At 56.9% G+C, this 26,636-nt stretch overlaps 1 protein-coding gene across 3 annotated transcripts in view; it reads left to right on the top strand.

Moving 5' to 3' along the window:
• The first annotated feature begins 3,031 nt into the window (after positions 1–3,031).
• TCF3 (transcription factor 3) overlaps positions 3,032–26,636 on the top strand; it is a 30,402-nt gene continuing 6,797 nt past the window's right edge. For 2 of the 3 annotated variants that reach the window (XM_068979396.1, XM_068979397.1), the window contains exons 1-15: positions 3,032–3,120; positions 6,213–6,285; positions 18,275–18,348; positions 18,566–18,644; positions 20,986–21,053; positions 22,158–22,287; positions 22,543–22,592; positions 23,802–23,904; positions 23,984–24,147; positions 24,229–24,358; positions 24,689–24,747; positions 24,848–24,926; positions 25,649–25,722; positions 26,066–26,227; positions 26,314–26,416. In XM_068979396.1, coding sequence (XP_068835497.1) covers positions 3,049–3,120; positions 6,213–6,285; positions 18,275–18,348; positions 18,566–18,644; positions 20,986–21,053; positions 22,158–22,287; positions 22,543–22,592; positions 23,802–23,904; positions 23,984–24,147; positions 24,229–24,358; positions 24,689–24,747; positions 24,848–24,926; positions 25,649–25,722; positions 26,066–26,227; positions 26,314–26,416 — 1,420 coding nt within the window. In that variant the 5' untranslated portion in view covers positions 3,032–3,048. The remainder of the gene's footprint in view (positions 3,121–6,212; positions 6,286–18,274; positions 18,349–18,565; positions 18,645–20,985; positions 21,054–22,157; positions 22,288–22,542; positions 22,593–23,801; positions 23,905–23,983; positions 24,148–24,228; positions 24,359–24,688; positions 24,748–24,847; positions 24,927–25,648; positions 25,723–26,065; positions 26,228–26,313; positions 26,417–26,636) is intronic. The other variant, XM_068979398.1, reaches the window with a different exon arrangement.

Here is a 26,636-nt window from a genome sequence, read left to right as displayed (position 1 = left end):
GATCTCAGTGAACTCACAGAGAGTCAGAAAGCTTTGTGAGGTCTCATTCAGTTCAGTTCAGTGGCTCAGTCGTATACGACTCTGCGACCCCGGAACCGCAGCTGAGACTGTCAGGTCTCAGTCCAGCTCAAACTCAGGCCCAAATCCTATTTAACAGATCAGTAAATTGAGTCTCAGGCAGCCAAAGGCAACCAGCAAGTCAGAAGCATAGAGTGGGTTCCACGCGGAGCTCTCAGACCCTAAAACGGAGCTAACGCCGTGGCCGCAAGGGTAAAATGGGTCTGATTCGTTCACTCCGGGCATAGGATGCCCGCTCGCAAAACCCAGCACTAGGGGCCAGACCTAGAAACTCAGATACGACCAAGACGAAGAGACTGTGCGGGCGGCCACGCAAACCCGAGAATAAAACACCAGCTGTTCCCCGCCCCGCACAGCTTCTCGCGGCCTTCAGCTCGGAGAGTCCCGCCTCTTCGCTAGGCCGAGCGAAGTGGGAGGGGAGGAGGCGGGGCCTAGTCACGAACTGCAGGCAGCCTTGCCAATCACGCTTTCGCTACCTCCGATTGGCCCCGACCTCTCCGCCTTATCTTTCCATCTCACGGCCCTTCCCGCTTGCGTCACAAGTATACTCCCAGCTCTCGTGCGCCTCCGCTCTGAAAGATAGTTCCTGCCTCCGCGCCCCCGCCGTTGGCCGACAGATCTCTGGCGCTCCCCTTCCAGGCGCCGGGCTCCGCGGGTCCCCAGCCGCATCTAGCGTGCGCGTATGGGCGGGCGGCGGCGGCGGCCGGGCGAGCGGGCGGTGGCGGAGGGATCCGCGAGAAGCGACGGGGCGGGGCGCTCGGGGCGGGGCCTGTCGAGGACGGGGCGGGGCGCGGGGCAGGGGGCGGAACATGTCTCCCGCCGCAGGAAGATGAGGCAGCGGCCGCGGGCGTAGCGGGCCGGACCGAGCCCAGCGACGCGGCAGGAGGGCACCGCGGGCTCGTCGCACGCCATCTCCGCCAACTCCAGGGCAGCGCGCAGGGCCCGTGGGGCGGACACGCGGGGAGCCGGGCCACGCGCCGCCGCCCACGCGCGCCCCTCGGGGCCGCGACGCCTCTTTGTCCGGGGGGGCCGTTCATGCCACCGCCCCCCGCGCGTTGCGGGCCGGGCCGCACCGAGCAGGTGAGCGCGCTGGGACCCTCCGCCGTGCGGTGCCCGGCGGACCGGGCCTCTTCGCGCGGCGCCGTTAAGCCGGGACCCGGGGACGCCGGGCGGGGGCGGGCTGGGCTGGGGGCGGCGCGGCCGGAGTCATTGTTCTCCAACTTTGCGCGCCGGAGGGGGCCGACGACGTGGAGAGCGCGCTCGGGCCCGCGCGCCCCCGCCGACCGGCACTTCGGGAAAGTTTGCGGAGCTGGGCGGGGGTGACGCGGCGCCGCCCAACTTTGTGGCGGGGCAGCAGCGCGGGGGCCGCGGGCGCCCCCTTCCCCGGGGGCCCGGCCGGCGGCGGAGTTTGGAGGGGAGCGAGCGAGGGAGAAGGAGCGTCCTTTTGTCTGCGGGGAAGGTGCGCCGCGCGCCTGCGGGCTCGGGCCGGGGCCAGGCTGGGGGACACATCTGCTCTGCGCTCCGCGGGCGCGGGCGGCGGGTGCGCCCCAAGCTTCAAAGGGCTCCCGGGCCGCGCCGCGCCGCCCGCACCGGCTGCGGGGGGTGGGGTGGGGATTGGTTTCCCGGGCCCCCTGCCGCCCCTTCCCCCCCCCCCGAGGACGACGGTCCTGCCCCTCTCCTCCCAAAGTGGCTTCGAGCCCCCCAAAGTCCTCGTGACACCCTGGAAGTATCTCACCTCCCCCAGAGAAGCATGTTTCAGCCCCCCCTCAGGTCTGCTTTAAAATCGGTTTCAGCCACCCCACGAAGAAGTGCGGTTTCGTACTCCTCAAAAAAAGTCAGTTTCACACGCCCTCCAAAAAAGAAAAAGCTTCGCGGGGGAGGGGGTGCGCCGGGGCATCCGTTTCACACCCGTCTCCAGTTGGCAAACAAAGCGGGGGTTTCTCCGCTTCTGAAGTCGGGTCTCCCTCCACCTCGGAACCCTAGCTTCCCTCGTGGCCCCCACGGTTTCTGCTTGCCGCCCTCCTCCCCCCTGGGGGCCCGGGAGGAGACCCTGGAGGGGCCTCGCTGTCTGACTGTGGGACGGGGACCTGTTCTCTCTCTTCTGGGTGTGGGATGGTGCCTGGCAGGTGGATTCCCCCTCATTCTAGAATGGAGCCCCTAGGGACCTTGGGGGGATGGGGGAGACTCGGGTCTTGGGACCCCCTTCCCCCAGGGCAAGAGATACTTTTAAAGTTGCTTAAAAATAATTGCCAGATATATCGTGACAATAAAACACCCTAGGGTGGTGGTTCTCTTTTCAGAGTTCGGTTGTTTTTCGTGGTGGGAAGTTTTGTGGGTCGGTCCCTTTGCGGGACACCCCCGCTGCCAGTGTAGTCGTGGGACAGGAAGGGGGCTTTGCAGTCTTGTGAATTTATTTTGCTTTGAGTTTGGGGGTGACTAGGCCTTCAACGTGTTCTGACAGCTGTTGGGGGGGGGGTCACCAAGTTTCCCTTGGGGCGGGGCTGGGTCGCCCCTCCCTCTTCGCGGGGGCGGGGCCGGGGCTGGTGGGAAGCGTGCGGGTGGGAGGAAATAGGAGAGGTGGCGGGGAAAGGGGCGGGTTCTGACCTATCTGGGAAGGGACCACTCTGCCCCGCATCCAGTGTAACATTTGCAACTTGATTCCTTGGTGATCGCTGAGGGAGTTCAGGGGATCTGCTCTGTGCTGCCTGAACCCCGTTGTTCAAACTCCCCCATGGCCCTGGGGAGGAGTCTCTAGGGGCCACAGTCCCGGAATCCTGGCTGCGAAGGACCCAGACCCTGGGAGCATTTAGAGGGGCTCTTAAACGGCCTCCCCATCTGTCCACCTCGGCTGTCCTCACTCATGCCTCTTCTCTCCTTCCTCCTCCCCTCTGCCTGCACCCGTGGTGGCCACCACGCAGGGCTGTCTCTAGGCCTAAGGATTTGACCCCGGCCCCTCGTTGCCCCTGGAGAATGAACCAGTCGCAAAGGATGGCGCCTGTAGGCACGGACAAGGAGCTCAGTGACCTCCTGGACTTTAGCATGGTGAGCGACCCTACCCACCCTTCCTCTCCACCTAGCTCTCCAGGGCCCTAGGACCATGGGAAGAAGCCACTGCCAAAAACATCTCCAGTATCTGGACCTCAAACTTGTTTGGGTCAAAGGACCCCAGGTGGGGCTGGGGGGATTTAGGGAGCTGCCAATGGATGGGTTGACACCTCCACAAAAGGGTGCAGCTTCAGGGCACCTGTCACCCAACTGTATGCCTTGGCACAGAGTGGGTCCAGCCCACTCCTTTACAGCTGGGGAAACTAAGGCCCAGAGTAAGGGTGGGGCTGCCCAGGGCCCTCAGTTCCTCCTTGCGGAGGCTTGGCCCTGAGACCCCAGCTTGCTTTGGGCATGCAGTGATCTTGACAGTGATCTTGCTTCTGATCTATAGGATGGTGTGATCAGGGTTATTCATAGCACTGTCGATGCAAAAAAATGGGAGTGCCCAACGTGGGGGCCTTCTGTGAATGGAGAGAGGACACACTCAGTAGACGTGTGATTGTAGTGCAGTGTCACCAGGAGCTGGGGTCGTAAGTGACCAAAGACCTTGAGAGGAATGCACAGGAATCTGGAGGGATGGGAGTGTGGGGTGTGGCAGAGGATGTCCCTACACTTCCCAGGCAGTGTGCTCCACCAGCCACAGCCTGTTCCCTGGCCAGGTGGATGGAGCTTCAGAGAGGGTGCTGGCTTCCGGAGGTCACATAGCTCAGACAGGCCTGGGGGTTGGGGGCTGGAAGCTAGAGCTTCCCTTGGAGGAGTGGGGGCCTTGGTTTGCCCATCTGTAAGGTGGGCTGCCTGTGACAGAAGTAAGCCTGGGGACTGCATGTGGACTTCCTAAATCCTGCCCCTCTCCCTGCCCCACTGAGCACCATTTTGGTTTGATTCTTTTGGTCTGAATTTGATCATCTGCTGGTACGAGGCCTAGGACACTGAGGTCTGTCAAAAACAAAAGTCCCCAAGCTGAAGCCACCCTGCGGAAAAACAGCCCTCGGGACAGAGCGGCCGCGGCTCCGGAAGGGCCAGGCTGGTATTTTTAAGCCCCGTTTTATTTTTTCCTCCGCGGGTGAGTAACCAGGGGTGCTACTCAGTTGTTTTTTTGTTAAACTGACAAGTCACAGACTATTGGGCTGGAACAGACCAGCTTAGGGGTCAGGGGAGGGGTTGGCCCCTTCCCCCTGCCACCCGACAGCCCCAACCACTTGCCCACCTCCCCTTTCTGTCTGGAGGGTCCAGACTGCCCCCTCCCCCACCAGCTCAGAGGCAGCAACCCACTTCATGGATAAGGAGACTGAGGTGGAGTGGGAAAGGTGCCCAGTGTCTATCCTCTGGGGAAACCCAGAACTGGATCTTTTTCACTGTCCTTGTCATCATGGGGAGAGAGGTCCAGACACAGCCCCGGTTGCGGCTCACAGCTCTGCCTCCCACCTGCCCCATAGAAGTTGACTTAATTTGTTTTTTTAAAACAACCTAATTTCGACTAAAACAAAAAGATTTTAAAGGGAAGCGTATCTTTGGGGTAGGTTCATGTGAAGGAAATGAGGTAACTGTCACTTAAACACCAGAAAAGAAAGCTGCCCCCAGCTGTTAAGATCCGTGTCCTCCTGGTCTGGGGCTTCTTGTTAGATGGGTGATCTTGAGTGCATGTGGGCTCTGAGCACTGTCCCTCAGGTGAGCCTGAGGTTGTCCCCAGCCTGATGATGGCCTGGAACAACTGGGGGCCGGGGAGGGTGCTGTGGGCAGGCGCTGGCACGGTGGTCCGACTGTACTCCTCTGAGCCCTGTGCATGCCCCCATGTGGTTGGGTTTCACAACAGCCTACGCGTCCTGAGCCCTGAGTCCCATTTCACAGAAGGAAACACTGAGGCTCTGAGCAGTGCGGGGCTCTGTCTGGGCTGATCACAAGACTTGAAGCACCTACAGGACACGGCCCAGTGCCCCCTGTGGCAAGTGCCACGTCAGCGGCCCCCGGCACCCTGGAGGATGAAACAGAAATGGAATTGAGCCCCTGCTCCTCTAGGGGAGCTTGACTAATGACCCCCAGGCCTGCCCCTCCCCCGGCGCAGGCCTAGGGTCCCCAGTGGGAAAGGGGCCCACCTTGAGGACAGGGCCCTGGGTCCAGTGAGCACCGCACTGCCCCCAAAGGGGACACAAACCCCAAGAACGCACATCCAGCCTGGGTGTTCACCTGCCATGAGCCTCTGCACTCACCCTGCCAGCTTAGCCTGTGGCCTCAGTTTCCCGTTCTGTAGAATAGGGTGTGCAGGCAGAAACCCCCTTCCTGGTCCTTCCCCAGGCTCGTGATGCTACCCCCAACAGTCACACCCACAAACCCCACACCCTCACCTCTTGGTTGGCCAGGGAGGGTTTGGGGGCCATCAGCCGCTCCCCAGTTAAGTCCTAAGCCCTGATTCAGGCCAGTCTGAGTCACTTGGGGCCCAAAAAGAACCTCTGAACTCAGACCCTTGGGGCAGGGCAGGACTATGTTTTGTTTTTTTCTATGGCACAAGGGTTTGTTGATGTTGGGTTTTCCCAGTTAATGCTGCTAAGCTGTTTAATCTTGAGGGACTTAACACCGTGGGTTTGGGTGAGTGAGTGGGGAGGCCAGTGGGGGTTGGGGGGTGATGTTCCCACACTGGGTGCCCCCACCCTCAGGAGAACTGCCCAGTCACTGGCAGGGAGGGGTACAACCTCAGAGCAGTGCCTAGAATGTGGGGCTGCTCCCCGTCCCGGCAGTGGAGCCTGGGTGTCCTCCCCTCACCCTGCCACTTGCGGGATCGGACACAAGGAGAGGTGGGAGCCAGGCTGGTCAGGGAAGGTCAGGGTCGGAGGCTGGAATACCAATGCCTGGGGGTCCGTCTGAGGTATAAATGATCACTTTTATTTAAAGCTGGAACTTAAAAGTGTATCCTTTCTAAGAATAGGGATTATATCAAGTGCTCTTAATTCATCTTTGGAAAGCGGTAAACAGGAGTTTTTGAATTCCACTGGTGACTTTGATCTAGGAGGTGCTCCTTGGGGGTGGGGGTCCCAGTGGGACAGGACCCCGGCAGAACTGTGATCCCCACTTACCCTCTCCCTCCCTTCCTGCAGATGTTCCCGCTGCCTGTGGCCAACGGGAAGAGCCGGCCTGCCTCCCTGGCTGGGACCCAGTTTGGAAGCTCAGGTAGGAGGACCCCATTGCCTCCTGGCTTTGTGTTTGAGGGAGGAGATCACTGCTTGGAGGGTGGGCCAGGCAGCCTAGGACCACCACTGTTAGGGGCTGGTGCACCAGGCACCAAGGGAGGAGGTGTTTGGGGGCAGTGCTCAGGCCCATCAGGTGGTATGGGGATGAGGGGCTTGGGGTAGTGTTTCCAGGCTCACAGGTAGGCGTGAGATGGGGCGACAGTGAGCCTGAGGGAAGCTGAAGAGCCAGCCGTTGTCATGGTCTTCTGATCTGCCATGGGGCTAGGGGAGGGAGTCCAGTGGTTAGCGCAGAGTTGTTGTCCGGGCTAAGGTGGGCACTTGGGCCTCCAAGGTCTCCCTGGTCCCGGTGGGTTCTGGGTCTCCAGTCCCTCCCCAGGGGGGAACCCGAGGCCAGAAGGGGTGTGGTGTGGAACCCCAGCTCTCCACATCCTGCCCAGCTCCTGGCTGTTCTTGGTCAAGTGTGTATTTGGCACATTCTGTATACAAGACCAGGCTTTGGGGTGAGCGACTGGCCTGGTGTGCTCTAGATCTGGGGGTTTGAGTGTTTACACGGGATTGTCCCTGGCACTCCTGGACGAGCTGGTCACCCCTGTGGCACCAAGTACAGAGGGTGGACAAGGAGGATAGACAGGCCGCAAGTAGCTTACAGCAGGGGTTAGGCAGCAGAGTGCTGGGAGAAAGCTACCCCGGAGCCGGGCAGAAGGGCCGTCTCCGGGGAGATGTCTGAACTGAGGCTTGTGAATGCCGAGCCCCCGGGGCAGGACAGTTCCTGAGGTGCTGGAGGAGCAGAGGGAGGAAGGGTGGGCAAGTCATGGAGGGCCTGGTGGGCTCAGGGGAGGACTCAGGCTTTTCCCCTAGGGAGGTGGGAGCCCTGGAGGGCTGTGGGCAGAGAGACGAGCTCAGTGCGTGTTGGGGAGGATGGCTGGGGGTCATCTCCTTGGGAAGGCTGGTGCTGTATGTGGACTTCAGTCTCTTTCTACGGCCCTGGGATGGAGGCTGTGTCCTTTCATGTCTCTGGGGTCACGATAGAAGTGTCTATCTTCTCCAGATTCCATTGGGGTGGCTGCAGGGAGCCGGCTGGAGGTGGAGAGGGTTTCGAGGGTGGTTTGTGCTCACTCACCCCCACCTCCTAAAGGTGGGGGTGGTATTGTCTGCTGCTGCCCGGCACTGGCCTTCCTCTCCGCCGGAGGAAGTGGCCTCAGGGCTGGCTGGCGTCCTCCTGAAGTGTGGAAATCCCCACCGGCCACCCTGCCCCCCAAACAACCCTCAGGAGCTGGGGTTGCTGCTGCTTTCCTGCTTTAAGCAGAAGGCCAGGTCCTGGGAGGCTTCCTGGAGGAGGTGGCGTTGTCCTTCCTCCTCAGGAAGGTGAGGTGGCTCCCTCACTTTTCCCCAGGCCTCTTCCTGACCTCTTCCCTTTTCCAGGGTTCGCTTGGGGCCAGGAGCCCCCAAGGAAAGTCCTCCAAAGACACCCCACACCTGGCCCAGCTTGGAGGCCCCCCCGTGGGTTTTTCAGGTTGATTTTCCATGGTTCTTGCAGACCCATTTCACTTACAGCCCCATCTGACCATGTTGGATGGGAAGGGTCTGGTCTTGACCCCTTGTATGTCAGGGCTAAGCTTTCTTGCCCACGAGGGTGTGGTGTGGCTGGACCAGCCCGAGGTCCCTAGTTCGTTTCAAGCCATTAGTGCTGCCAGGAGTGAGGGAGGGGACCTGGGGCTGGGAGCCCTAAGACCTGAGCTCAGGGGCCCCCTCCTTGGTGTCCTGTCAGACACAGGGCAGGCTGTGTCACCTGACCCAGGTGACGTGCCTGCATGCCTGTTTCCTCATCTATAAAACAAGTCTCCCTGTCAGCTGATTCGATGAGTCCTTAGGCGTGAAGGTGCTTTAAGACCTGAGACATAGGGCCGTCTCCATGTCTGCCTTGAGCTCACAGTAAAGGGGGGTCCTGCTCCAGATGTGAGAACCCCAGGAACAGAGACTGGCCCCGTTAGGGGGCTCTCCCTTGCTCCTTCCCTGGTGGAGCTGGAGACCCCAGGAAGAGGCCAGGGATGAGTGTCGGTGGTCAAACTGCAGGATGGGGCTTGGGGAAGCCCCCTGCTTTCTGAGCCTGGGTCACCGCCCTCCAGACAGGCAGGGTTGCCTTAAGGGGATGAGAGCTCCAGGGGGTCCTGCCAGCCCAGTCCTCCCTTTCCGCTCTGTACATCCTGGCTCAGTGTCTGCTTAGAATTCCTTCAAGCCCACTTGCATTTTCCTAGACCTGCTCCAAAAAAGCACTTTGCATCAGAAGAGCAGCTGCCCAGGCCGTGGGGAGGGGTCTCCAGCAAGAGGGTCTCGGGTTGTATGGGCTGAGCAGCCACCCTGCCAATCTGTGCTGTCTCTGTCTAGAGACTCTGTCAAGACATGGAAGACACACTAACCTGACGTGGAGGCTTGCTTGTGTTAGATTAGAAGGCTGTAGAATGAGAATAGTTTTTCCACCCCTACCCTTTTGGGAAACCCCGAGGCACAGCTGTCTCAGTGGCAGCACCTCCTGTGCCCAAATATAGGGTCAAGGGCCCCCTACTCAGAAACGTCAGGAGGCACTGGCTGACCCCAGAGGAAGGGCTTCTCTGTTGTCATGTCTCTGCAGCTCTCCTGGTTTGTGTTTCTAAATGTTCATAACACATTCTTGGTACAAACCTCACAGGCAGGCAAGGCGGCATCCGCCCTGGGTCAGCACGGACGTGTGGTTACAGCCTTAGCCTAAGCTCCAGACCAGAACCGCTGGCCGTGGACCTGTGTCCATGGTGAGGATGTCCCTCTGGCATCCCAGGGTCGGCTCTTACCCACCTCTTCCAAATCCGCCTCTTTAGCGGGCACTAATGTGTTAATGAGCGATTATCTTTCCAAAAGCATATTGGTCAGATGGGTTATTTTATTATGAATTTCTGATCACTGTCTTGAGCCCTTCTCCCTTTTTACTTGGATTTAGTCAGCATTTTATTTTGAAATCACAATATATTCATGGGAAGTTGTAAAGAAATGTGCAGGGCAGCCCCAAGCCCCTCCCCAGCCTACCCCTTCCCAGCCTCCTCTCATATGACACGGAATCAGGAGACCGACCGTGGTACAAGCCACAGAGTTTACTCAGTATTTTAGTTTATTCATGAGTCCTGCGTGCACCATTTGTGTGTCTGAGGCTCCGTCCAGTTGTATCCCACATGTAGCACCATGAAGCCACCCCCACGGTCTCTTCAGGACTATTCCATTGCCCTACGACCTCCCACCGGCAGCCATTCACCCCTCCCCACCACGTCACCCTGGCAACCCTTGATTTCCTCTTCTCCATCTTCCCAGCTTTGCTGTGTTGAGGATGTTGCATACATGGAACCACACAGCATGGAGCCTTCTGGGGTCAGCTTTTTCCACTGATCACACTTCCTTGGAGACCCATCCAAGTTGTTGGATCAACAGTTTGTTCCTTTTTATGGCTGCCTGATGAATTTTTAAACAACAGCAATAGTAACACTTACCAGCAACTTATATCAGCATTTCTCAAGCACTGTACTCCAGGAACCAACCCTAGATCATTCGTTCTGAGTCCTCAGTCCTCCTGGGGTGGTGAGACAGGTGCAGTCATCCCCCCCATTATACTTAGGATAAAGCTGAAACTTTGAGAGTTTAGTAACCATCCCAGCTAACCACCCAGTGCTGTATTCTCTTTGTAGCGTCCTGTGCCCTATACTGTTCTTACTGATTTGCAGGAGGCTTTTATAGGAAGGATATTAGTGTTTTGTGATCTGTGTTGCAGCCTTTTTCATAAGTTTTAATTTATAACTGTTGTTGATGATGTAGATTTTCAATTCCTCTCAGTGGTTTACAGGTTTCATTTTTATGTTGTCAAGTCTTTCCATTTGTTCTAGCCTTGGTGCCATTTCTGAGAAATTTTTAAGAATTAGATGACAGTCCATTCTGCAGGGCAGATGTGACGGTCATGAATGTGCCTGTTCCTCATTCCATCAAATTGAGGAATATACAGGAAAAGACGCTGGAGGGCAGAAAAGGACGCCTTTACAGCTTTTGTGAGAGCAAAGAAGTGAAAAATAAGTGGGAGGTAGAGAACCTCAATGATAGAGTGATCAAGATTGAACTTACATAGCAGTTCCTGGCCAACGGCACATATCCTGCTAACCTGTGGGACTGCTCAGAACAGACACTCTTGGGCCCTTTTCATCAGAGATACTGATGAAAAGCCTGCAATGAGGCCTGAAAGGCACCTTCAGTTAGAAACACTTATCCTTCAAAGGCCATGCCCTGTAAATAGGAATCACACTTCTTATAAAAATAGATCACATTTCAAGCATAATAAAAGGATGTAACAAACAAAAGTGACCAAAATATAATTCCTCATATTCTTGAGAACAATGCAGTAAAACTACAAATAAAAGACCAAAAAATGCAGAAATAAACAAAAAGCCTAACTACTTGGAAATAACAAAATTCCTTTTGTCTGCCTGTTGAGTTAAAGAGGAAAGTACAACACAGCCAGGCTAGACAGAAATCAGCAAGAATGTAAACATAAGAAACAGGTGCAGTCAAAGCTGTACTTGGAGAGGAATCATAGTCTTTGACAGTCTTCAGATACAGTGGAGAGAAGTGGAGTAAGCATTTAATTTAGGAAGTTCTAGAACAGAATAAACTCAAGAAAATCTTTCTTGGTGGTTCAGTATGCCTCAGAGCATTTCCTAAATTGCCATTTAGCCATGAATTTTTGCCTTAAATTTTTACTTTCCTATAAAAATATGAATGTTTTACCTCAGTACTACCCAGTGTTGGTTACTATAGCTTTGTGGTGTATTTTATAGTCTTACCTCAATTTTTGTTTTCCAGGTCCCCACCCACATATTTTGAGATATGCTGATTCTTTTCTTTGATCTTTAGAATAATTATGTCTCCTCTCATCTCACATCCCTTCAAAAAAAAAAACCTGTCAGGATTTTGATTTTATGTTAAATTCATAGATAAGTTTAGGAAGAACTGTTTGTCTTTATGGTGTTGCATTTTTACATTGTAAGAACCTGGTGTCTTCTCCCTTAAATTTCAACCCTTAGTATTAAGTTTTTAAAATAAACTTTGAAAACTGAAATTATAAGGCACTTAATCACTTTATAGTTTTTGATTTTTTCTTAATTTGGTCACATAATCCTGCAGTGAGGGTTGTTTCTAGATGTTTTAGGACTTTCTATACTGTGGTTGGAGAGCCGACTTACTGGAAAAGGCCCTGATGCTGGGGAAGAGTGAGGGCAGGAGGAGAAGGGGACGACAGAGGATGAGATGGTTGGATGCCATCGCTGACTCAATGGACATGAGTTTGAGCAAACTCTGGGAGATAGTGAATGACAGGGAATCCTGGCGTGCTTTAGTTCATGGGGTCACAAAGAGTCAAGCATGACTTGCAACTGAACAACTGTTGTTTGGAGATCTTTTTCATCATATTTTCTACGTGGTTGCCTCCTGACATCCCCTAATTAGGTTCTTCCCTTGGCTTGGTTTTCCAAGTAAACCACCTATAGGCACCCGGCTTCCTCCATCCTGGTGAGGATGCCATGTGCCTTTCTCATCAGCCAGTGTTTCTGGAACCACACAGGCATGTGCTGTTGTGCTGTTTGGCTGTTGTCAGCAGGACCGGGCCTGATCCTGGCTGTTGATTTGAGATAGATCTCTCTGACTGTTCATCATGTTCCGGGCATTTCCTTCTGGTCCTATACAACTATCCACATGAGTGATTGGCATCATCGTGGTGTGTTGGGCATCCCAGGACGGCCCCTGCTGTCCTCCTTCCCCACATCCTGACTCTGTCCAGAAATTAATGGTTTTTCTTACCCTGAAGCACCCTGAATTTCGCATTTGGTCTATATCCTTGTTTAACTGCCAGACCAGATCTGCCAGCCTCATGTTTGCGTTTTGCATGTCATGTGGGGTTCAGCCTTTTTATTTTTTAAATATTTATTTATTTGGCTGCATCACAGGTTAGTTGCAGCACATGGGATCTTTCGTTGTGGCATGTGGGCTCAGTAGTTGTGGCACATAGGCTCTCTAGTTGAGGTGCATGAGCTCAGTAATTGTGGCACATGGGCCTAGTTGCCCTGAAGCATACGGGGTCTTTGTTCCCTGACCAGGGATTAAGCTCATCTTCCCTTTGGTGGCAGAGTCTTGCTAAATTGGAAGGCATAGTCTTGACGACTGGACCACCAAGGAAATCTCCTTGTATCTGTTTATTGACTTTTCTTCCAAGGAGTCTACTTCATTGTGGAATTGATGTTTATCAGTTGACTGCTTTTCTCTGCCCTATTTCTGTATTGTTTTATTTTACTTTCTCACTTTCTTTATTTTTTGGCCATGCCATGTCGCTTGTGGGATCTTAGTTCCTCAACCAGGGATCGAGCCCAGGTCCTTGGCAATGAAAGCTTGGAGTCCTAACCAGACCATCAGGGAGTTCCCCACTACTTCTGTGTTTAGTCCTCCTTTTTTGTTAAGTTTTTCTTTTTACTTTTGAATTGAAGTCTCATTTGTTTACCTGTGTTGGCTTGAGGGTTATAAATTTCCCTCCGAGGACCACTTTGGCCATATCTCGTTGGTTTCAATAATGTGTATTTTCATTATTTTTAAATGTAGATTCTTGATAATATAAAAAAAAATTTTTTTTTCCCTTCTGGTCAAGTTCTTTCAGAGATTTCCAGTTTTCCAGTTGGGGAGTGGAGGGTTTGTTCCTCGACTGGCTCGTTTCTGGGTCAGTGACGCAACAAGTAACCATGGCTTGGGCTGTTGCCACTGCTGGGGAGGTGCGGGGTCTTCCTGCTTGCCTGAAATGGCCCTCTTGTCATTCTTTCCGAGGCCTTGAAGGGGCACTTTGACCCAGAGCTGTGAGAGCTTCGTCTCTGCTCATCGCAGTCAAGCTTTTCATTTGTCCAATGTCAAGGACACAGGACAGTGGGGTCCTGCCCACTGTCAGCAAAAACCCACCTTCCATTCCAGCGAGAGTTTGAGCCTTGAATTCAGACTTGTGTATAAATGTCTTGGTCCCTCCATTTCACTGGTGTTATTTGGTATGTCTGTGTGCATCTGATCGTCTTCCCGAGTCACTTGTTCCAGAGCGCTTTTCAGGTTTCAGAAAAGTCGAGTCTGCATCCCTCTCACACTTTTCATACACTGATGGTAGTTTTTCTTCCTTGCCATCCGGGTCTGGTGTACTTTCTTGGGTTGAGTTTGGCAGCCTGTGGTGGTTTGCAACTCTATTGGTGGGGGTCCAGGGGGATCCTCCTGGATCAGGCTGTTACTTCCCCAAAAGTGAAATCACATCTTCGTGCTCTGCGGGAAAGTGACCTTCCCCTGGCCTCCTGTTTGGTTTGAATACATTGCCACTTTTTAAAAATGTCATTTCTCTTTTCAAGTCCTGTCCTGTGTGTTTGTATCCAGCTGGGAAACACGTGTTCTTGTTATATTAATTCTGCCACTTAGGAGACCTCAGTTTCCTCATCTTTGAAGTGGGGATGATGGCAGCTGCTCAAGGGTTCCTTGGGAGAAACCATGGGGAGTCCCCCGGGCAGTGCAGCACCTGTGCACTCCGGTGCCCACTCTTGGTGGGATAGTGTCTTAAATTCTGTTTAATGTGTGGGTCAAAGGTGCCCGCTCATCACTTCCTCCTGACTGGAGTGGCCTGTGCTGGGATTACCCTCCTGCCTGGAGCGCTTCCTTCTGGATGTTCTACAGGGAGGGGCTGCAGCTGATGTCACCTTGCTTCTGCTTTTCTGATGAGCAGCACCTGGGCACCTGCCTCCTGTGAGTGGCAGTGGGTTGGGATGGGATTGGGGCTGGTACTCCCCAGGGAGGCCTCTATATACCTCCCTGAGCTTCAGTCCCATGCGTTGTATTATTGCGTGGGGATGCGAGCACGTGGTGTCCAAGAGGTGTGCGCATTCCTCCAGCTCTTCACTTTTCCCTTTGAGCAGCTAGGTTGTTTTTAACTCGGTGTTTTTGAGTTTGGGTGATTTTTCCCTTGTCCTCCCTGGACGCCTGGGGTCTCAGAATGCCCCCTTCCTTGGTGTTTGGGGGCATCCCCAGAGCCCGCCCTTGTGTTTCATCACCTCTTCTGCATTGTCACTTCCGCCTCCCCACCTCTGATGCTGCTTTTGCGAATGTGCTGCAAAATTATTAGTTTCTCCTGTTTCCTTTCTCCCGGAAGCCTTATCTTCTATCCTTTTCAGGGAACCCACAAGCTCTGCAATTTCCTTGGGAACGCACATGCGATGGTGGTAGTCTTAGATACCCTTCTGTTTCCTGGGATCGATCCTAAATCCATGAACATGGCTGTCTTCCGTATTCTGGTTTTGTTTTGCCCTGTGCCTGTTTTTGCAGGGAATTCCTGACTGGGATTCTGAACTTAGGTTTGGTGGTGGGATGGAGTTGAGACCCTCCCACCCGGCCTGTTAGACTGGAACAGAAGGGGGTCTTTCTGCTGTGGTTTATGAGGAATCTGAAATTCATAGGAGGGGCGGGGCAACTTCTGCACCTGAGGGACCCCGTTTCTCTGCATTATCATCTGTTTGTGGGGCCCCCTCCTCCACCTGAGGGCCAGCTCCTTCCACTGGGGAAGCCCCTGGGGTTAGGGGTTTCCTCTCCAGGGGTTCATGAGAGGTTGGGCTGGAGTGAAGCCTTGGTTTGGAAGTGGTGGGGTGTTACTCCCACTGACTTTCTCTTTAGCCTCAAATCTTGCTTGGAGGCAGTGCGGGAGCCCTTTAGGTGCTGTTAATTTTTTCTCAGGTGTGATCATGGTGTGTGTTGTGGTTTATATCGTTATTATTTAGTTTTTATTTGGGTGGTTCACATGTCCAATGCAGCAGTCGCTAGCCACTTACGTCCATCTGAGTGTGTGTTAATTAGCCCCTGGTGGTGGTGGGAACTCTTCCCCAGTCCTGGAGGCCACAATGCAGGCAAGTAGTCACCACATGTGACCATGGGAGGATGGCACAGCAGATGACGTTTTGATGGTTTCAGTAGCTGTCGGATCAATGGAGGGGGCCACGGGTGTCTGTGGAGGTTATTTGGGGGCTAGCCCTGTGCAAGAATCGCTGGGGACAGAGGGGGACAAAGGGTCATCAGGTGTGGGGACCACCCAGGCAGACCTTGGGTGGGGTCGAGATCTGCTCACCTGCTGGGGGTCAGGTAGGAGTGAGCTGGGAGAGAACTGTGGTCAGGGAGGAGTCTGGTCTCTACCCTGAGGGCAGTGGAGAGCCCTGGTAGAGGCTGGAGGGAGGGAGGAGAGCTAGCCTGCCCAGGGTAGTGGGTGCACAGGGAACCTGGGGGGACACTGGTGCAGGGTGGTGGCTTGACCCAGGGGACACACCCTGGCTGAGCCAGGGTCAGATTGCAGAGTGAGCGTTGGAGTGAGGTGGGGAGAGGATAGCTCCTTGGATTTAGCCTGGGACCCAAGGCCTGGTGCTGCAGGATAGAACCCCCAACAGCGACCATGGCTGTACAGCTGCAGGTTGAGGTGGGGACACTGCAGGGCCCTGCTCAGCTGCCATGACCATCTTCCCCACACTCCAGGTACCAAAGTCCTCTGGTCTGGCTGCTTTATACAGGGGGACTGGCTCTAGGATTCTCCATGCTCGGGTCAGCTCACCTTTCTGATAAAGAGCCAGACAGTATGTGCAACTAATCTACAATGACAAACACTGTTGTAGACAGTGTGGGAACAAATGCCCGTGACCTTGTACTAATAAAGCTTTATTGACAAAAGGAGGCAAGGGCTGGACTTGGTCCAAGGTCCCAGTTGGCAGACTTGCTGTGGAGGAATCACCCAGTACCGAGGCCCCTCAGAGGCGCCCTCCCGCCATGTCTCCTGGCCAAGGGGGCAGCCAGCTGGGGTGCGGGCTGGGCGAGTCCCTCTGTGCCGCACCTAACCCCCCAGCCTTGTGCTCCGTCCATCTCTTGCCTCTTGCCGGGGTGGTGGGCCAGGATTGAGCAGAGAGGTGATTTTTCTGGGTGCGGCCCTACCACTACTTCATCTCCAGCTTTATTAAAATAAGAGTGTGATTATTTAAAAAAAAAATACACTCAGACTGTGAAGTCTTATTCTATTAGTACATATTAATTGGAACATGAACAAGGGATGTGTTATGAATATTCATGATGGGTTATTAAAATGTGTAATTAACCCGTGTGGGGGGGATAATTTAATGGGAGTAGTGGGGGAGGGGTCATCCCTATTTTTGTCATTTCTAGGAGGGGGGAGGCTGGGCCTGGGGGAGGAGATTTTTACCTGAAAGGGAAGAGCAGGGCCTGATTGCCTCTGCCTGAATCTTGTGGGGCCTGTGTTGGCTGGGTCCCTGGGTGTCAGGCCCCAGGAGCGCCCCTCAGCCCTGCCAGGCTTTGGGGTGCAGGGAGGCTTGGCTGTGGCCTTGGACCTGGCCTCCTGCTCTTGCTCGAAGTTCCTGGGGCCTGTTGTGAATGCCCACGGGAGTGGGGGACCTAGAACAGAATGAGTTCATCTAGGAGAGGGGCTGTGCTAGAGGGCAAGGGGACGACAGGTAAGCAGGTGTGGAGGGAAACTGGGGCTCAAGTGCTGGCCCTGTGCCCAAGGTCACCCCCCACCACCAGCTGCTGTAGTTCCCGTAGTCCAAGTGAAGGCCCAGAGCCTTGGGGAACAGATACCCCAAACCTGGTGGCAAATGCTGGATGGATTCATGGAGACCATGGGAGCTCCCTGTATGACCCCCTGCTTACCATGGCAAGTCTCAGCCCCCCATCATAATCCCACTGGAAATTTTTGATTAGAAAACAAAATCTTAAGTGAGCTATGTGAATATTCATCAGAAGATTAATATGCACGATTATGCAAATTAGACAGCAATTAAACACCAATTCTCCAGGCGAGATGATTAACACAAAGGCACCAAAATAGGAGGCTGCAGTTTGAAGTAAGTTTCTGGTACAGATGAGCAAAGGAAGGCTGGGTGAAGGTTCCAGCTAGGGTGTTCTGGATGTGTACCATGCAGGGTCAGGGCGGGGGGGAGGGCTTGTCTTTTGGCACAGCCTACAGTGCTGGGCACGGCCCTCCTCCCATCTCTCGCCCAGCCTAGCTTGGGGAGCTTTGACTCAGTGTCAGATGTGGACACCCTCAGTCCTGCAAAGTGGGATGTGTTCATGACCCCACTTACTGAGGAGAGAAACTGAGACACGGGAGGGGCCCCAGGACTGCTCATTTTTGCTCTTCCGGGCCCTGAGCCCTGTGGCCCCTGATGGGCAGTGTTGGAGACAACCCACCCCTCCCCCATGAAAAGCACGAGCACGTTCTGTCTGCCCCGAATGAGCTGGGGAGAGTCCTCCGCCGTGCCTGGCGAGTGTTCAGGGAGATAAGGGCCCCACCCTGCTCACCCCTCCATCCACGGTCCTTGTCCCTAGTTCCAACTGGTTAACCCCTGCCACACCTTGGGCTGGGTGAGCGGGGTAAGCTCCTGTCTTCCAGATTGGATTCCACTTTCCCAGGCGCCAGCCTATGTGCTTGGCGGGGAGTCAGTGGTAGCTGCTGCTGCTGCTCCTTTCAACAAAGGCACGGCCCCACCTTTTGAATTGGCAGCTACTGGAAAGGGGAGATGAGAGCTCATCCCTTGTTTCCCGTCCCCCGCCCCCTGAGAGGCCCAGAGACCAGTCAAGGGCTCCCATCTTTCCTGACAGGATGGGGGCCAGTCCCGGATGGGTGGAATTGGTCTTCTTGGTACCCGTGTACCCAGGGTACTTGCCGCTGGTGGTGGTGTCACTGTGGGCAGAGTGGGGTGGGTGCATCTGAATAGGCTCCAGGGTGGGTCAGAATGGCCTGGAAAGCATCCCAGGTTGAGTAAGGGCTACCCCACCTCTCACCTCTGGCCAGGGGTGGGGGCTGGTGTGGAGTGGGCAGGTGAGGCCCCTGACCCTGCCTTCCTGCCCTACAGGTCTCGAGGACCGGCCAAGTTCGGGCTCATGGGGCACCAGTGAGCAAGACAGTTCCTCCTTCGACACTGGCCGGGTGAGGGGCCGCTAGAGGCCGAGACCCTTGGTTTCCCTCCCTGGGGTCGTGTTGCATGGGGGGATGGGCCCAGAGCAGTGAGACTGGATACCAGCCTGGTCTGCAGAGACTCTGGGCTCTGCATTGCAGGGTCGTGTCCTGACCCAGGCGCCTCCCCAAGCCTGTCTCCCAGCCCTGAGGCTGGGGTGCCTCCCTCACCCCTGCTGTCTCCCCGCAGACCTATAGTGATGGCGCCCACTTCGGTGAGTCCCACAGCAGCCTCCCTTCTTCCACATTCCTGGGTCCCGGGCTCGGAGGTGAGTGTCTACATGTGTGGCACCCGTGCCCCCCACACTTCCCCACACGCCCACTTGGTCCGGGGGGTGGTCAGTGTACTTGAGTGCCAAGGCTCCCAGAATATCCATCCAGAGAGAGGACATGGGTAGGGACCCTCCAAGTGCAGCTGGGAAGTGAAGTCCTGACCACTTCAGGACCAGGCTGAGGCCTGTCCGCCCTCCCTGGAGCGCCCACGTCCTGACTGTGGGGATCGGGATCCGGACGAGGGTCCCCCAACCTGAGGCCTGGCTTCCTGACCCTCCGGATGGGTTGTCACAGAGCCTTCTGAGAATTGGCAGTGATTACTCTGCAGCTCCCCAGACCCGAAGGCCCACCCCCATCTTGCTCACCAAGAAGGGACCTGGCCCCCAGGACCCTTGTCCCCATGAGCCCTGGTCTCCCTGTTCTGAGGGAAGCATTGGGGCTAATGGTGGAGTTGGTATCTCTGGAGGTTGAGAGGGGCTGGGGGGGTGGGGTTGGTTCCCAGGCCAAGGGTCATGGCAGGATTGGCGGTCACTGGGAAGGTGGGTGAACTGGGGGTCCCCAGCAAACCAGCCAGGGGGCAGCCAGTGTCAGGGGGCTTTGGGGTAAAGCCCTGTGTGGCTGGATACACCGAAGGAGCCAGATGGATGAGTGTGGCCTGGGCGCGGCCCTGGGAAGGGGGTTGGGGAGAGCAGCGTCCAGCACCTGCTGTATCCAGCGGGCATCTGTGTGTATCTCCCAGCCTGGGAGGTGGGGCCTGACCCAGGAGCCTGGGGTCACTTCTGCACCTGCCACGACAGAGGATCCCCCATGGGCCTCCTTCAGCCTCTTCCAACATGGGCAGTTCCTACAGCCTGGCCTGGTCAGCAGGGCCCAGAGCCCAGCTGTGTCCGCGCCCACCACATGCTCCTGTGGCCAAGGAGCTCAGAGAGGGCAGCAGGGAGCCCAGGACACACCCAGGGAACTAGTGGCGATGTGGGCGAGGTCTCACGTCCTGGGGCCCCGGTTTTCTCACCTGTCGACCAGGGCTGGAGGGGCTGTGGTGGGGCGTGGGCAGTGAGTGCCAGGGCCCTAGGGGTGGGGTCAGTCTTTCAGTGTGGTTCCTAACCTGGTCCGGCTCCTTGACGAGCCCTGGTGGTCCTGCCCTGATGTAGGGGCCTGGTGCATGGCTTAGGCACCTGCTGTATACCCACAGGGCTCTGGTCACTGCGGGTCCCATCCCAGAACTTCTGCTTCCTCTCCTCGTCTCCTCATCTTTCCTTTCAGGATACCCCCTATTTAGTGCCTGCCCCATATTTGATGGGGGGTGGAAGGGCAGGTGCCCAGAGCTCTGGCTGGGCTGGCCAGCTCTGCTTCCCACAGCCACCCGCCCTGGGAGGAAGGAAGTTCACTCTCTGGACTGTGGGGCAAGTTCCTCTGGCCTCCAGGCCTTAGTTTGTTCATCCCTACATGGGCCCATTGTTGCCTGCATGGAGGGGTCATGGGAGGTTGAGCTGCACAGGAGGGTGCGGCCTGTGGGGTATCTGCATATTGGTAGGAGCATGGTCCCTCTGCCTGCCCCCGAAACAGCATTTCTTCCAGAAGTCTACTTGGAATTGTCCTTTAAGATAAAAGGGAGATTCCCCCCCCCAATTTGAGAATAAATCACGTTAGTCAGTCAAATATTCTGAGTCCTTACTCACAGTAGGGCCGAGTACAGTCCATCCTCAAAGTTGGTGCTCAGCAGAAGCCAGAAACAGACTTGAATGGCTCAGGTACTGACTGATCCAGGGACCTGCTTCAGACAAGACTGGATCCAGGTGTTTGTGTAGCCGCAGCAGTCCCTTCGCACCAGCAGTTCTCTCTGACGGGTTGTCCCCCCACAGCGGGGGCCTGCCCACCCACGTAGAGGGAGGGCCCGTTCACCGAGTCACCTGACTTAGCATCCCCAGGGACATCACTTGCTCACTCATTAGCTAACCCTGGCTGGAGGCTGGTGAAGGAGCCTGAGCCCTGGGTGCTGAACTAAGGCAGTAGCGGGGACCCCAGCCTGTCCCCTGGGAACCCAGCACTCTGGGGAGTTGACACCTCATGACGTTGAACAGAGGAAACCGAAGCTCGGCGGGGAGGGGCAGATTGGTGCTGTCCCAACTTGGGGGTGAGACGAGGGGGGCCTGGCATGTCTGCAGGATACTCTGCAGGTTATCTGGGGGCAGCATCTGGCTGGACCCCCGCTTGTCCCTTGGGCCCTCGCTACCCTGTAGGGAGAGCAGTGTCCCACCACGTTTCTCAGTGTGTTGTGCACTGTGGAGTCCCTACTGTGTGCAGGCAGCTCTGGGTGACCCTCCTTCCTTTCCCCAGGCAAGGGCAGCGAGCGGGGTGCATATGCTGCCTTCGGGAGAGACACCGGGGTCAGCAGCCTGACGCAGGTGAGGCAGTGTCTACGGAGAGGGCATGGGACTGCAGAGCCTGGAGAACCCCACTCTCCAGACTGGGGGGTGGTACAGGTGGGCGGGGACGGGGGGAGCACCTAATCTCTCGTCAGCACCTTATATTCTCTAGTTTTAATTTTAAACAAATTCATCCTGATTTCCTCCTGATCTGTGAAGCTGCTTTGGCTGAGCCGAGTGCTGGTCACTCGGCAGCAGCAGCTAAAACAGGCCAGGCCTTGGACCAGGCCAGGTGCGTGTGGAGGAGAGGCTGGGTCCAGCCTGTGGGCCCCCTACACAGCTGAAGGGGCTTCAGGAGACACCCGCCCACCCAGCTTCAAGTGGTAGACAGGGAACCTGAGGCCACCTCAGCCCTGTGGTCCGGCCCACAGCTTCCAACCTGGGCAAGGTTGTCACCCCTGCTGCAAGGCTGATGGGGCAGTGACCCAGCATAGCGGTCCCCTGTGGCCTCCTGTCCTGGTCACCTCTCTAGGCCTTCTCCCCCACCCCTTGGGGGCTTTAGTCTTAGGCCCTGCTGCAGACAGCACCACCCCTGTGCTAACCAGGCCACAGCCAGTGTGGCAGCTATCACAGCCACAGTACGCCTGCTGGCCACCAGGACCCCTGCCCAGGGAGACCTTGCCTGGCCCCGTCAGTCCCCACAATGACCCCTGAGCCGTGTAGTGGCTGGCGTGCCCATTTTACAGACGGGAAGGCTAAGGCTGCAGCTGTGGGCCTTCAGCCCCAGTCATGCCTACTCTCCAGGAAAGAGTCCCATTTTATACCAGTGTCTGCAAGTTTAAACTGTTTGCCTTAAAAAGGCAGAGTGGAGGGATACATACAAAGTAAACCGGCTGATTCCCTAGGCACAATTGTGTGTGTTAGCGCCCAGACCGCGCGCATCTTCAGGTTTGACAGTGTTTCTCTGTCTTTTGTATCCGTGCCTTGATCAGAAACACTCCATAGGTGCTGGCCAGAAGGGAGCTCCTCCCCAGGTCGCCCACCCCAGGACCTGACTTTGGCCTTTGCACTTATTGTTTTAACCAAAATTGCCTGGGGGGGTGGGGGTTGACTGGTGACACCTCCCCCACCTCCCTCCCTCAGGTGGGCTTCCTCCCCAGTGAGCTGGCCCTCAGCAGCCCAGGGCCTCTGTCCCCCTCAGGCATCAAGGGCGGGTCCCAGTATTATTCCTACTCTGGGCACCCTCGGCGGAGAGCAACGGATAGCAGCCTGGGTGAGTGTGCCAGGGTGACAGTCCCCTTGAGGCCCAGCGGTCGCGTCCTATGAAGTCCACATGCCCACCCCCCAGGTTCTGTGCGTGGACAGAGACTTGAGTTGTTCTATTAGAGAAAAGCCCCCAGTTCCCCTCTCTGAGCTGTGGGTGGTGGGGGAGGCTGTCTGCCACCCCTGGTGACAGACACGTCTGGTGGGAGGGTCCAGGGTGAGGGTGGGAGCCGGGCCGGGGTTCTCACTCCTCCTGTCCCGACAGACTCGCAGCCCAAGAAGGTCCGGAAGGTGCCGCCTGGCCTCCCGTCCTCAGTGAGTCGTGGGACAGATGAGCCCTATGGGTTGAGTGCCTCTGTGACACCCCCCAGGGTGGGCCAGCCCCACGTGGGTTCTGGTGAAAGCCCCAAGGGCTCGGGGGACTTCTGCCCTGAGGCCCCAGCTCTGAGGGAGTCAGGAAGTGCTTTTTTGGGTCTAGCCTGGGTCTCTTGTGTTTTAAGATAAGTGGTCTCCTGTGGCTGAGGCTCCTCAGAAAGGGCTTGAACAGGTGTCCTGGGCGCGGGAGCTGGTGGGCATCATGGGGGCAGTTCAGAGGGTTTCCTCCTCCCTGTGCCTGGCTTGGAGCCACCCTGCATCCTTGCCCCTTTGCCTGTGGTTGGCAGGGAGCCAGGCCCAGCAGATGGTGCCGAGCTGTCAGTGGCTCCCAGTGCTGAGCTCCTGTGACTTAATCACGCTGAGAGAAAAGGCAGTTTGCCGGATTCCCTGGATCGGTCACTGCCCTCTCTGCCTGCCTCCCTCACTGGCCACCAGCACAGCCCCCGAGGCTGACCCAGCCCACTCCAGGCTCAGGGTTACCATCCAAGGTTGAAATCCTGAAGCCTAGGGGTGGGGGGCAGGCAAGTGGAGGTTGTTTTAAGCCTCATCTCATGATGTCACATCTGAAACATCAGAGTGAGATGCCCCTGAGCCCACTCCATCCCCCCTGATGCATCACTTGCTCCCCGCTCTCTGCTCCATTGCCTGGGCAGACGTTGCCAGTCAGTCCAAGCACTCTCCAGACAGTGCCAGCTGATCAGGGTTGGTGCTGTTCCTAGAAGGCCTTTGCTCTCTTCTTTGGAGCAGCTGGGGCAGAAGGTTTACCCAGGGCCCTGCCTCTGAGGCTCCCAGGTTTCCTGTGATGAGGGCTGGTCGGAGGGAGGTTCCAACGCTGGGGACAGCACTGCTGGGCTTTGATGGATCCATAGGAGTTCGTTGGATTAAGGAGGGAAAAGGTTGTCTGGGTGAGGGTGAGGTGTCTGATCTACAAAGGCCTCAGGTCTGAATCTGGGACTCTGCAGAGTGGGCAGGAGGCGGGGTAAAGAAGGAACTGCAGATGGCTGATGACACCAGCAAGCCGCAGACACTGGCCACCACAGTTTTGGAGGGAGGGGTTGGAGCTGTACAGTGTACAGGGGGGTGGGGTGGAGGGGAGACAAGAGTTAAGCCCCAGTCCTTCCTGCCTGACCATGCCCGCGGCCCCTGCAGGTGTACCCCCCCAGCTCAGGGGACGACTACGGCAGGGACCCCACGGCCTACCCATCCGCCAAGACGCCCGGCAGCTCCTACCCCACCCCCTTCTACATGGCAGGTATGGGGGCTCACCCAGGCTGCCTGGAGCAGGCCGGGGGTCCCTGTGCCCACCCACCTTACCATCACCCTCTCCGCAGATGGCAGTCTCCACCCCTCCGCCGAACTCTGGAGCACCCCAGGCCAGGCGGGCTTTGGGCCCATGCTGGGCGGGGGCTCATCCCCCCTGCCCCTCCCGGCAGGCAGCAGCAGCTCTGTGGGGGGCAGTGGCGGGTTTGGTAGCCTGCACCAGCATGAGCGCATGGTAAGCTATGTGGGTGGCCCTTGGCAGGTGGGGGGCAGTGCCCTGGGGTGACCCCTCTGACCTATCCTTCCCACCCTGCAGGGCTACCAGCTGCACGGAGCAGAGGTGAATGGCGGGCTTCCAGCCGCACCCACCTTCTCAGGCCCTGCAGGCACCTACAGCAGCATCTCCAGCCACACGCCCCCCGTCAGCGGGACGGACAGCCTCCTGGGTACAGCCCCTTATCCCCCACCCCCATGGGCTCAAGATTAGTATTGTTGGTATCATTATCAGTGTGGTCCTGGTTATCATTGTTACCATCGGCTCCTCAGCCCCCCTCAGCTGTTTCAAAATGGCTCTTTCATTAGGGGCCCCCACTGGGGAAACTGAGGCCCCCAAAGTGTGCTGTTCACACGGCTCTACAGCCCACCTGGCCCCAGAGCCCTGCAGAGGCAGGTGCTGGACGGCAGCAGACCCCGACTGGCTGGACTGCCCAGGGCCAGGCTGGGGCATCTGTGCGGTAGCCTCTGTCATCCAGGGCCTCCCATCTCTCCGCTCACAGGCTCCCGTGGGACCACATCCAGCAGCTCCGGAGATGCCCTTGGCAAGGCCCTGGCCTCGGTGAGGCGTGGGATGTGGTGGGTGGCTGAGCCAGTGACCCCAAGAAGCTGGCCCTGACAGACCACCTGGTGGCTCTTTTTTTCTCCTTGTCCCATCACAGATCTACTCCCCGGATCACTCAAGCAATAACTTCTCCTCCAGTCCCTCCACCCCCGTGGGCTCCCCACAGGGCCTGGCAGGTCTGTGCAGGGTGTTGGGGGAGGGGTTCAGGGCTGGTGACTGCAGCCCCAGTTGGGTGGGGAGCTGGACCAACCACCTGCCTCAGCTCATGTTCCCATGGTTGTCTCCCAGGCTGTCGAGGAGGGCAGCCTGGAGGAGGGGGATCTCAGGTCACAAAACAGACTTAAGGCTGGGAGGGAGTGCTCCATGCACTGCAGAGGCAGAGGGATCCAGGAGAGCCCTGGGGTACCCAAGAGCCAGAGCAGACATGGGCGTGTTGGCGTTTATTCACCCCTACGGTTGTTAGTTAGACGCCCACTGTGTGCCTTGTGCTGTGTTCTGGACGGGGACTCAGGTCCGAAGAGAGAAGACGACCAAGGGTTCTGGGATGTGTGGGCAGTTTTAACAGTACCCATAGGCCTGTACAGTGTTCTCAGGGCTTAGGTACGGCGGGACTGGGAGGAGCCTCCTTCCCCATGGGTTTCATAGAAGTGGTAACTGAGGTGCAAAGATGTGACCTTCCCACTGGGTGCACACCCCAGATAGGAGCTGCCAGGTCAGCTGGGCCAAGATCCAGGCTCAAGCCCTTAGACCGACCTGCGGGCGTGGGAGCCCCCATGTGGCCAGTCTGAGCATTGTAGCCTGGGCCTCCTGGTCCAGCCCTGCTGCTTCCTGTGTCAGGCTGCGTGGCACACACCTCAAACCTGTGCCCATTCACTTGCATGTCTCCTGCCCCTTCCAGGGACATCCCAGTGGCCCCGACCAGGAGCCCCCGGTGCCTTATCGCCCAGCTACGATGGGGGTCTCCATGGCCTGGTGAGCGTCCTGGGGGCTGGGGAGGATGCGCCATGGTGGGAGTGTGGGGTAGGTGCACAGGGACAGATAGGAATACCTGTTCCAAGGACGGTGGGTGCCTGAGGAGGTCCATTGATGGGGGGGGGGGGGGCAGGTTGGCTCAGCAGTTCGTTTCTGCCATGGTCACGTGGAAACCATGTCCTGTAAGAGCCCCAGATGTGGTGGAAACAGCAGAATGTGTGACAGGACAGGTGCCCCTTGACCAGAATGGACGTCTCAACTAATTTATTGGGGATGAGGTCCAAGGCAGTGGTCAGCAGGGTCGCTGGCGGCTGTTCCCAGCCCTTCACCACCTTTCTTGCAGCAGAGCAAAGTGGAGGATCACCTGGATGAAGCCATCCACGTGCTCCGCAGCCATGCCGTGGGCACTGCAGGCGATGTGCACGGGCTGCTACCTGGCCATGGGGCACTGACCTCAGGCTTCGCTGGCCCTGTCATGCCACTGGGTGGGCGCCATGCAGGCCTGGTAAGTGCTGGTGAGGGCAGACCTGGGAGGAGGGTGAGTGGGCTGCACAGGCCAGGCCAGCGCCAATGACCCCCCCTCATCCACAGGTGGGAAGCAGCCATTCGGAGGACGGCCTGTCTGGCAGCAGTGGCCTCGTGCACAACCATGTGGCCCTCCCCGACCTCTCCCGGCCGCCTGACTCCTACGGCGGTGAGTCTCAGCAGCGTTGTCTGTGCTGAGGGCCCACCAGTGGGCTGACCCCTTGTTCCTCCTCTGGAAAAGGGGGCTCAGGACTGTCTACCCCCATTTCCAGTTGAGGAAACTGAGGCCCCAGGGTACTAAGGAAGGGGCAGAGGAATGTACTCTCCACATCAGTGCCACCTTCAGCCTCGCCAGAGAAGCCCTACTGGGCCTGGTCCTGGGGTCCCAC

This window comes from Capricornis sumatraensis, chromosome 9 (assembly GCF_032405125.1).
Source record: "Capricornis sumatraensis isolate serow.1 chromosome 9, serow.2, whole genome shotgun sequence".
Classification (NCBI taxonomy): Eukaryota; Metazoa; Chordata; class Mammalia; order Artiodactyla; family Bovidae; genus Capricornis; species Capricornis sumatraensis.
Note: the sequence above shows the minus strand (reverse complement) of the source record. Positions and strands in the feature narration are given on the sequence as shown.